We start from the raw sequence: 10,860 nt of genomic DNA on the forward strand, positions 1-10,860 counted from the left end.
GTGTAGTATATATATATATAGTATATAGTATATATATATATATATATATATATATATATATATATATATATATATATATATATATATATATATATAGTTAGTTGCATTGAGCACGATTCATGTAAGGATACATCCAGTCATACGTTTGTGCATATTCCACGCCTGTGTACGTGTGGATTTGCGAACTACCACTCTGGCTTTGTGTGTTGTTTGTGTGTGTGCACCTGTTGATATCGGCTGTCTCTACACCTTCACACAGCCTCGATTACACATCTCTTTCCAAAAGATGTGTATGCAATAACTCATGGCTGCGTGTACATTCACTTCTCTCAACACTCTATACACGCACTTGTAATAACCTCATAGCACACTTGTAATAACCTCATAACAAACTTATCATATCCTTGTAGCACACTTGCAATATCCTTATAACACACTTTTATCATCCCTATAGTACATACTGTAATAGCCTCATATCACACACTTGTATTAACCTTACTACCACCTCCTTGCCATCTCGACCTCCCAATGTCTGTAGTACCTGATCTGCGGGGTGCAAGAAATCGATGTCGATGACTGGGAACGCAACACAATCTACCGCTCCTTCACCCCCAACGCCAAACAGGTCCGATGGTTCTGGCAGGTAGGTTGGAGCTCACAGTACTTGTACTCACATACTATATGACCAAGGCACATGAAATGTGACAAATAGGATATCTGGGGCATGTAGGTTTATGTATGGGAATACGTATACGTATGCAGATGAATGCGTATTGGATATGATACGCAAACAAGGACATTCGTGCATATAAGTATCTTTATACCTGCTATGGTACAGTCACAACATTTTAACATGCTTACATCCTCCACCGTAAGTATGTTCGTCCGTACGCTTCAACTGCACCAATACCTATCCCCAAGCCATTCACCACATTGCAACGCCACACTCACATTCGCATCACATCTCACACACCACAGTTTGTGCGAGCTTCGGGTAGCGAAACACGGGCGCGGGTGCTGCAGTTTGTGACAGGAACGTGCCGTGTGCCTATGGACGGCTTCAAAGGACTTCAGGGCAGCAACGACCTACAACTGTTTTGTATTGAGAAAGTGGGCACGGAGGGATGGCTCCCACGCGCCCATACTTGGTGAGTGTTTTTTTATTTGGCTGTGGGATGTATATATACATTATATATATATATATATATGTATATATGTATGTATGTATGTATACGTATATTATTATTATTATTATTATTATTACTATTATTATCATTATATTATTTTTATATATATATTATTATATTATTATATTATTATAATATTATTATTAATATTAATATATATATATATAACCTATCCACAGCTTGGTTTGTCTCAACGCTTGTTCAATTGATGTATCTTTCTTGTCCGAGTCCAATCATTTCGCTCTCCTGTGCTTGCAATTCAGTACATAGCACAGTTAAATGGAGTTTGTAGTCCTTGATTGTTACTACACCTGTTGTGTGGGGTAGCACAGTTAAATAGAGTGCGTTTGTAGCCCTTGATTGTTACTACACCTTTTGTGTGGGGTAGACCGGCTAAGCACCACTACCTTCGGACAACTGTTGAGAGGTTCTCTTTCTCATCCTGGCACAGCTTCAACCGATTAGACTTGCCGCCGTACAAGAGCTACCAGCAGTTGTGTGACAAAATCACCATCGCCATAGAAGAAACGGAAGGGTTTGGCCAAGAATAGCACTAAGCACACCGAATTAAACCTACTCCAAAGCATATGGCCTTATTTTATTGGTTGAAATTAAACCTACTCCAAAGCATATGGCCTTATTTCATTTGGTTGTGTCCGTATCCTCCATTGTAGTGTAGCGGATTGTGCAGCAATGCATGTTCGTGTATTGGCGCTACTTTTAGATCGAGGATACCGCTGCTGATTAATATCCTCATGGACCTTTGAAGTGACGTTTGGTTTCGCACAATTCAGTTGATGAGCGATTAAACTTCAGTGGTATAGTTTGATTGTTTACTGACAACCCACCCGAAATACAGGTTTGCGCATGTGAAAAGTCTCAACGGGAACTAAATTAGTAACGAAAATATAAATATAATGCGAAATGCCGATGTTGCTTCGTATCAGTATCATCACCAGACACAAAATTGTCTGAACCTCCGAACCTTAATCCGCCAGGTGGCTCTGTAACGCAAAGTCTAGTTTTCTGGAGAAAGGAAAGTGGATAAACCCTGAACCCTGTCCGTTTGCGATTTGCGAGAGCTTTTTCAATGCAAACACCAATACTTTCTATGTCTTTGTCTCATGTATTATGAATTGTGTTCATTTGTTTGTCAATTATTAGTTCTTCATGTTGACCTCCTAGCCTTCTCAAAAGAACACCAATACTTTCTAGGTCTTTATCTCGTGTATTATGCATTGTGTTCATTTGTTTGCCAATTATTAATTCTTCATGTTGTCCTCCTAATTATGAATTGTGTTCATTTGTTTGTCGCATTGCCTCGTGATGTATGTCTCATTGCCTCGTGGGAGCCAAAGAAGTATTTGTAATTGTTTAGTATCTATCTTGAGCATCTGTTGGGATGATTGTGTCAGTTGTTCAACAAGTCCGACAGATTCAAATTTAGTCGACAAAAGAACTGCGCTGTCTGGGATTTCCCAGTGCTTCTTTCTGTGTTCAATTGCAGACGCAGTTGAAGATTTTGATTATATCGGACTTCTTGTGGAATCTTAACCCCCAGTAAGTTATCATCAATATACTTCTCGAAACTTCAGGCAGCGAAGCTATGCCAAGAGTTGTAAGGCCGCGCCACTTGTGTTGGTGCGAACAAGATGTGTAAACTCATATCCATTGTTCGTGTACGTTTCACGACGGGGGTTTCTAAAGGAATGACTGTCGTAAATACTCTAGGAAGTATCATCATTGAGTGGTACAAAAAATATACAAAAAGCTGCGTCATACATACAGGCAGCTTTGCTGCAGACCATGGAAACTAAGATCTAGTTTTTTGGCGTAACCCATTCTGTATTCAAGCAGGGTCGTGCGAAGGCATTCGCGCTTTGCCTTTGACCGAAATAATGGAACGAAGATCCAAGACAGGAACATGTGACATGTGCGATTTAGCGCAAATGTTCACGCCTATGCTACCATTTATAACATATCCTCCAACTGACAACCCAAAATTTACGTGCTCTCGTTGTGATGGGAAATATGGACACACTCCAAATGTGGAATTTATATAGACCAAATGGTATTATACTGGCTACAGTGTCACAAATTATGTGACCCGCATCCACGTCGAATCATACTTCATTGAGACAGAAATAGAACACGCACTACTTTCTGGAGAAGATATGACTCTATTCCTGAATCATTTTTTGTTAGAAAATACTAATATGACTGATGCATCTCAACACTGAAATGTCAGGGAAGCAACATGCTTCTTTTTCTTTCGTGTATCGAATAGATGAGAATTCGACCTCATACGATTCATAGTTACAGTCGAAATGACTTTCTAGTGGGGAACAATACTTACGCACACATATCGCACGAAGTACAAAATGTCCGAATTCAACTGTCCAATTTTACTGGGTACAGACTGGAAAGATATCCGGGACAATGGTACATGCTGAACGGTGATGACGATCACCAAGGTCAACTATTAAACTACATAATACTCCTATTGGCATCATAGAGTATATGTTTGGAAAATTTATACTGCATGCGAAGACACCCATATATTTACTCCAAAATTATATCAGCAGTCCCAGCCGATGTTCTGAGCCACTTCAATGTATTAAGTTGATCAGTAATCGAATGCAAACAAAATATTAATTGGAGACCTGATCATTTAAATCATTCATGACCCTCTAAAGAGAGAAAAAAGAAAAATGGCTGAACGGACTAACGTCCGTAGGACTTAAACATATTCTGAAACATGCCATAAAATGGTCTTTGACCAATGACCATAACCCGATCAAGTGAATATCAAGCACCTAGACAATCAAAAACATATAGAGCAGTATCTGAATGTAAAATACAAGAGAAAGCTTTGAAACCATGGCATCCAAATATGTTGAAAAAGTCATCTCTGGAACATTCGGATTCAGCCCCAGAAAAGTTTTCGATCATTTCAAATTTAGACGGGTAACTGACTATTCCAAATCTGACTCGTTGCGAACGATTAATATCGACCATGTCTTCACGAATTTCAGGGTCCTGTTTTTGGAAGATTAATGAACTAATACTCAATCTCGAACACGTCTTTGCAGCACTACCTAAAAAACAAATATGGTATGATATTATAAGGCAAAATTGTAGCTCAAAAGCACTTCTAAGTCACTTGTAATTACAGAAGGGGCATTGGTTGATCCCAAACGCTACGAACAGATAAAGCACTGGCCCGAGTCTGACACTGTTTAAAATGAAATGTTGCTAGGACTCACCAAATACTCCGGAAAATTCATAAAAGAATACGCAATAATTTCCAGCTTATTGTTTCTGTTAAGGTATGCGAGGGAAATGAGGGTCCGAACACCAGACCAAACACGCACCCATAATATGAACTAATATCATGCGCACTGCATTTATGACATTTCAAGCAGCCCTATCTACAAGAGCACTCGTATACTTGAATTACAAAAGGTCCATGGCAAACCGTTCGAGGTTTCGACTAGTCGATGGAATCTAGTATAATTGCAAATGGGAGGTTCCAAATACGGTCAGTCGACTTATGGTACATAGGCGGCAGCGAACATTCCCAAGTAGACGCGACATTACATCTGACAAGTGACGATGCTTACAAATGGTGTCTCCCCTGACTACGAGTATAGTGCTTGAAACAAAATTTCAGCATAATAGGCATGAAATATACTTATCGGCATTAAATGAGCATGAAATACAATTATCGGCATAATTATGTGATTGCAAGCTAAAACGACCGCATATGCCAATTGTGCAATTCCACAGTCAATCCTCTCCTTCATTAGAAAAGCAACACAGAGCGTGTGTGTGAAAGCAAACCTCGCAGTATGTCTGAAAGACGCACAAAGGTACTTTTATTTAGTATGTAAAAGCGATTTCAAAATATTTCAAACATGAAACCTCACGAACTAACAATTACAAAAAAACAAAACTGACCACAGTCTATTTACTGTGTGAGACTGTAGTCGGTAAGTGTGTCAGTTAACTCGGAACACGACAGATATTTGTTTAAATTAATTGCAAAATTTCGATTTTAAAATCGATCAAATGCCAGAGATATTAATCTGGAACTTTGGATTCAGGAGTGTTTATTATCGTCGGAATTCGGAAGTCGGAACTTGGAACCCGGGGCTCAGGAGTCAGGAGTCAAACCTCAAGCCTTACATACACTTAGTGTGGCCCGGTCAGGGTAGGGTCTTCACTTCTCAGGTCCAGGAGTACACTCTCTGTCACTGTGGCTGTGTATCCTGCGAGGCTGTGCAGATTCCTGCCAGGCTGTGCAGTCTGCCGTGTGCTGCACTCTTGTATGTACTATGTAGCACTGCAGCTTCTTGTATCCGAACTTCTGAGTTGTGAGTTCACAACTGAGTTGTCGAGTTGCGAGTTGTGAGTTGTCGACTTGCGAGTTGCGAGTTGCGAGTTGCGAGTTGCGAGTTGTGACAGACCAATATTATATATATATATATTATTATTATTAAATATTTGCTTGCGACTCTTTGAGTTTTGTATATAGTTCACAGTTGTGACAATATGATTATGTGAGTTGACTCTTGTGATGACTTGTGAGTTGTGAGTTGCGAGTTTTAAATTGCGAGTTTTGAGTTGTTGTGAATGATGAATTGACAATTGTGAGTTTTGTTAGAAATTCAAAATAGTATGTATAAGTTCTCAGTTCTCACTATTTCTCAGCTGTGACTTGGTGTGAGTTGTGACTTGTCAGAGTTATGACTTGTCACCTTGTGAGCTGTGACTTGGGAGTTGTCACTTGTCAGTTGTGACGTTCCGTCGGCTGTTGTCCGCAAACTTCAATACTTGTTACGTCGTAAAGAAACTCATCCTTCTCCATCCGTTTTCGATAGTTTATCGTCCATCTAAAATCAAATCATGAAAGTCTCGCTCTCTATTAGTCTATTTGTTTTAAAACAAATAGTATTTGTAGAAAAATAAAAATTGAAGAATGTTACAGCTATTTAACGAGTTCTGTACGAATCAGATTTGTTCCAATGCACAAGAGTAAAAACGAAAATTCTAAAAATAGAAGGAAGAGTGCGTCTGTTGATGACGATAGGGCTCTTGGGTTCCTCGTTAGCCTCATAACTGGAACATTTTAGCGGTGTTTTTTGTTTCCGAAAATAAAAGAACATATCCTTTTTTGAATAAAAAAATACAAACGGCCAAACGGCAAACTTGAAACGCGTTCATCTGTTTATATTTTTTATTTATGATAAAAATACCAAATTCACACGCAATACATCTTTTTTATTGACTACAGTACAAAAACCACAAAAACAACGATTTATCTATAGATTTTGCCTCAAATATGCCTTATTCCTGAAATAATAACGACTTGTTGTACAATAGATTGCTGCTGTCGCTGCACACTTGTGAGTTTACTATGTATTGACATAGCCTTCTGAAATATACAAGAAGGCTATGGTATTGGTTTAAATTATGGGTTACAAGAGATGATTGCTACATATAACTTACCGGGACTTTTTTCTATACTCCCTCTCACTATAGGGAGAGAGAGAGTCCTAAAGTGTGCGTGTAGAGAGTAGTATCAGAAGGGCCAAGACTCATCATCTCTCAGGGGGTCTACTAGTGCAGACGAGCTCTCTACGACCTACGTGTTACGGGTCTAAACCCTAAGGCCTGCCTATAGCTCACGTGTCCCGTACATCACTCCCGTGAGGTCGTGTTTACTGCCTTGCGAGAGTCCTGACTCCCGTCCGCTCCAGAAACTACGTATATAGTTCACAGGTCTGTCCAAAGTCTCACAACCCGCAGCCCCATCCTCTTTAGAGAGAGGACCTATCACCTGGTCTCGAGTCCACATCAGAGGACAGCCAGTCCTCTTAGTGGAGGTCCAGGTGACATCACTACCGCTGGACCATAGTCTTACTATGCCTGATTCAGAGGCTATGGCTGTACTCGTAAATGTTTACATTATTTGTTTTGTATTTCCCACGCATTCTTACCACTTGAAAAACATTCATCATACGTGTATCAGCATGTTCGAAATCAATCACAACATTAAAAATGGCATAATGTTTTCCTCGGCCTTGAAAGAGGTTTGTGCCCTATTACAGTCTAAAACAGTTGATAGCATCCGTACCCCTCTGGCCAACGCAGACCGAAACATGTGTACTCCAAATCCAGTTCTCCAATTATGAGAGGCCCGTCTTTGTCTGTCACGAGGATGCCTGTTCTTAGGTCTCTTGGATACCACATTCCTTCCGGTGGGAATGAGATGCCCTGAAACTAAAATAAAGAATTTATTTTTCGAAACGATTTGTGGCTCCACTAGACGAATCTATACATTCCAATTTTGAGTATCCCACTACTCAGTGTTGCATTTCAGTTTCCACCGAGACATCTGCCCAGCTCAACCGGGTGATTTCTATATCCGAGTGTACGAGAGAAGAACCTCGCCAATTCTGAATCAAATATGACCAAACTCATGCACACCGAAAGGCAGTCAAGACCAACCATCACCAGAGGCATATGTTTACAGGTAAAGTAATTATACTGGTCTATTCTTCGTCTTCCTTGCACGTGCCATGGGTCTGTTAGCTGGCGGCATACCTCCCTGTGTGTTCCCATATGGTCCACCGAATGCCATACCCGGTGCCGTCTGTGCAGCGGGTTGACTTCCAAAGGCGAACGTACCTGCCGGTGCGGCCGGTGCGGCTCCTGCAGACCCACTTGTAGACCCTCCTCCAAATGTGAAAGGCTGCCCCGTGCCCGTAGTCGAACCTCCAGGTGTGGAGCCGCCAAACGCAAAGGCTGCTGGTTTATCCGGCTGTACAGCTCCAAAGTTGAAGCCCGCAGAAGCCGGTGCCGGTGCCGGTGCCGCTGGTTGTGCAGTTGCGCTTGACCCAAAACCCCCAAAGCCTCCTGCACCTGTACTCCCGGTTACGGGACCGACAGTTGAACCAAAGCTTGATACAGGCGCGGCTGCTGCGCCGAAGCCTGTCGCAGGCGTATTACCAAACGCAGGGGATGCGCTGGTACCGAAACCAGGTGCATTTGTAGCCCCAAATGAGGGTGCAGGTGCAGTACTAGCGCCAAACCCGGTTGCGGCGCTTGTCCCAAAGGCGGGCGCAGGTGCAGCAGTTGCACCGAACGCAGGTGTCGCCCTGGTGGTAGCATTCGCGCCAAACGCAGGAGCTGTTGAAGTGCTCGATCCAAACGCAGGCGATGCTGTGGAAGACCCAAAGCCACCTGAGGTCGTGGTACCAAACGTCAGGTTGGGCGCGGCTGTGGACCCGAACGCAGGTGAAGTGGAGGACGGCCCAAACGCCGGTGCAGTAGTAGCTGCCCCAAATGCAGGTGCAGGTGTAGCGGTCCCAAAACCAGGTGCAGGTGTGTTAGACCCGAACGCAGGTGCAGCAGCTGTAGAGCCGAACGCAGGTGCAGCAGCTGTAGAGCCGAACGCAGGCGTGTTGGTAGAGGTGGACCCAAATGCAGGAACAGGTAAGGTTTTGTCCCCAGCCCCAGACGCCTGTGACTGCGACGCTCCGAAGCCACTGGCGGGTGGCTCAGTGTTTGCGGCGGTGAAAGCAAGCGAAGTGCCACCCGAACCGAACACGGGCGCACCTGTCGTGGCAGACGACAGGTTAGAGTTGTTTGACCCAAATGTGCCTACGGACCCAAATGCACCAATGGCCGTACTCGCATTTGTCGCAGGGGGTGCAGTGTTGGTGGTACTGGCGGTGCTGCCGAAGCCGAGGCTCGGCGAAGCTCCTGCGGTGGCCGTGCTGAATGAGGGCGACGGTCCACTCGACCCGCCGAATAGGTTTGGGCCGGATGCATTGCCAAATATGGGGCTTGTGCTTGTGGGCGGGTTTCCGGGTAGCGCCGAGCTGGGCGTCAGGCCTGCACCGGCAGTTGCACTTGCACCAGTACCCGCAAATGACACTCCCGGCTTGAGTTGGCTGCCGCTGGACGTGGATGCGGGTTCCGTAGTGCCTCCGAAGGTCACGGTAGGTAGGACTGGCGAGTTCTTATTGGATCCGAAGGTAAAGGTGGTCGCTCCGCCGGCATTAGCTGTTGCGCTCTGGGCCGGGTTGCTGCCCCCGAAGGTGAACGACGGGGTTGACTGCTCAGTGGACTTCTTCCCTGCATTCTCAGTGGTTGCTGTAGAGCCAAACATGGGAGGTGCACCAGACATTGTACTGGCTGGGCCCCCGAACAGTCTTCCGGCTTCGGTACCACTGTCACTGTCGTTTGGCGCCTGTGCTGCACCCGCATCACTTATAACAGAGCCAAAACCAGCGAATAGAGGTTTCTTGGAGGGTTCAGATCCTGCACCTGCACCCGCAGCTGAGGGTAGGGCTGTTGCACTGGTTGTGGGTCCATCGGCGGTGCCTTTTTGGTCCGTTGACGTTGATCCGAACGGGATTTTGCCCAGCTTGCTTATGTCGAACGAAGAGCTTGTTGCACTTGGCTCGGGCGGTATGTTGAACGTGTAACTCGGTTTGGTCGTACTCGTGTCTGCACATGCACCTGTATCTTTTGGGTCTGCCCCCGTTCCATTTACACTGGGCTGGGCTGGAGCCGCAGAGCCGAAGCCTTTAAAGCAAGCAAAAAGGTCCTTCGCAGCCTTACCATCCCCAGGCAAGGGGTTAGCAGGCGCAGCAGTCGCAGCGGGCTTTGAGGTATGTGAAAGCTTGCTGCTTGTGAAGCCGGCGAACTTAACAGGTGGAGAGCCTGTACCAGCGCCATTGCCTGTTATGCTGAATCCGGTTGCGCTGGTGTTTTTATCTTTGGCCTGGTCCTTTGTATCGCTTGTGCTTGGTGAGGGTTTCCCGAATGCGGGCGCGGGAAGGTTCGGGAACTTTGACGCAAAAGATTTCTCGGTGCTCTCCGTTTCGGACTTGTGATCGGCAGTACCGTTTTTGGGTAAGCCACTCACGCCTCCTCCAAAGCTTATACCCACAGGAAGAGCCAAACTATTCGTTGCCACCTTGCCGTTGGATGTGGATGTGCGTTCCTTGTCATCAGCATTGGGTTTGGCTGGGGTGGCTGAGAATCCCTTGAATCCTGCAAACTTCACACCTGCCGTTGTATCTGCAGGCGCGGGCCTCTCCTTCTTTAAGTCACCAGTGCTCTCCGTGTCGCTGGGCAGCTCCTCCACCTTGACCGACTTCACTGTGAATGCCTCGCTGTCACCTGACCTACTTCCAGGCAGTTCGGTACCGGTCCTTAAAACAGGTGCAGGTGTGCTTGGCGGGTCGCTACCCACCTTGGTGGATACAGATGCGGGTTTAGCGAATACAAAGTCTTCTTTGGGTGGGGGCTGTAAGGCGCGCATTTTCTTGTAGGTAGTTTTCAGTCGGCCCCGTGCCAAGGGTTTTCGCTTGTTCGTTGGTTTGGGGATTGAAGTCTCACTGCCCAATATCAGCAATCCTGTGGTACACAGACAGGAGAGTCGGATTTAGGACAAAAGTCGTATTTGTGGGTAGCTCATACGAGTATGTAGTAGGGATTTAGGGCAAAAGTCGTATTTCTGGGTAGCTCATGCGAGTCTGTAGTAGGGATTTAGGACAAAAGTCGTAGTTGTGGGTAGCTCATACGAGAATGTAGTAGGGATATAGGACAAAAGCAGTATTTGTGGGTAGCTCATACGAGTATGTAGTAGGGATAT

General features: G+C 44.8%; 3 protein-coding genes across 3 annotated transcripts in view; 1 reads left to right on the forward strand and 2 right to left on the reverse strand.

Annotated features, from left to right (window-relative positions):
• SARC_00151 (hypothetical protein) overlaps positions 1–3,408 on the forward strand; it is a 5,115-nt gene extending 1,707 nt beyond the window's left edge. Inside the window, exons 4-7 of the mRNA XM_014306144.1 lie at positions 138–290; positions 539–643; positions 979–1,148; positions 1,639–3,408. Of these exons, the coding sequence (XP_014161619.1) occupies positions 138–290; positions 539–643; positions 979–1,148; positions 1,639–1,738 (528 nt within the window). The 3' untranslated portion in view covers positions 1,739–3,408. The remainder of the gene's footprint in view (positions 1–137; positions 291–538; positions 644–978; positions 1,149–1,638) is intronic.
• Positions 3,409–3,856: 448 nt separating this feature from the next.
• On the reverse strand, positions 3,857–4,303 carry SARC_00152 (hypothetical protein; the record flags this gene model as incomplete). The annotated part of the gene is made up of 1 exon (XM_014306145.1): positions 3,857–4,303. A coding segment is annotated over one exon (308 nt), but the record flags the coding sequence as incomplete, so codon positions are not given.
• A 2,983-nt stretch (positions 4,304–7,286) lies between these two features.
• On the reverse strand, positions 7,287–10,527 carry SARC_00153 (hypothetical protein; the record flags this gene model as incomplete). Its single annotated transcript, XM_014306146.1, has 1 exon — positions 7,287–10,527. The coding sequence occupies one exon, from the start codon at positions 10,525–10,527 to the stop codon at positions 7,735–7,737; it is 2,793 nt and encodes a 930-aa protein (XP_014161621.1). The 3' UTR covers positions 7,287–7,734.
• Between the last annotated feature and the right edge of the window lie 333 nt (positions 10,528–10,860).

This window comes from Sphaeroforma arctica, assembly GCF_001186125.1.
Source record: "Sphaeroforma arctica JP610 unplaced genomic scaffold supercont1.4, whole genome shotgun sequence".
Classification (NCBI taxonomy): domain Eukaryota; class Ichthyosporea; order Ichthyophonida; genus Sphaeroforma; species Sphaeroforma arctica.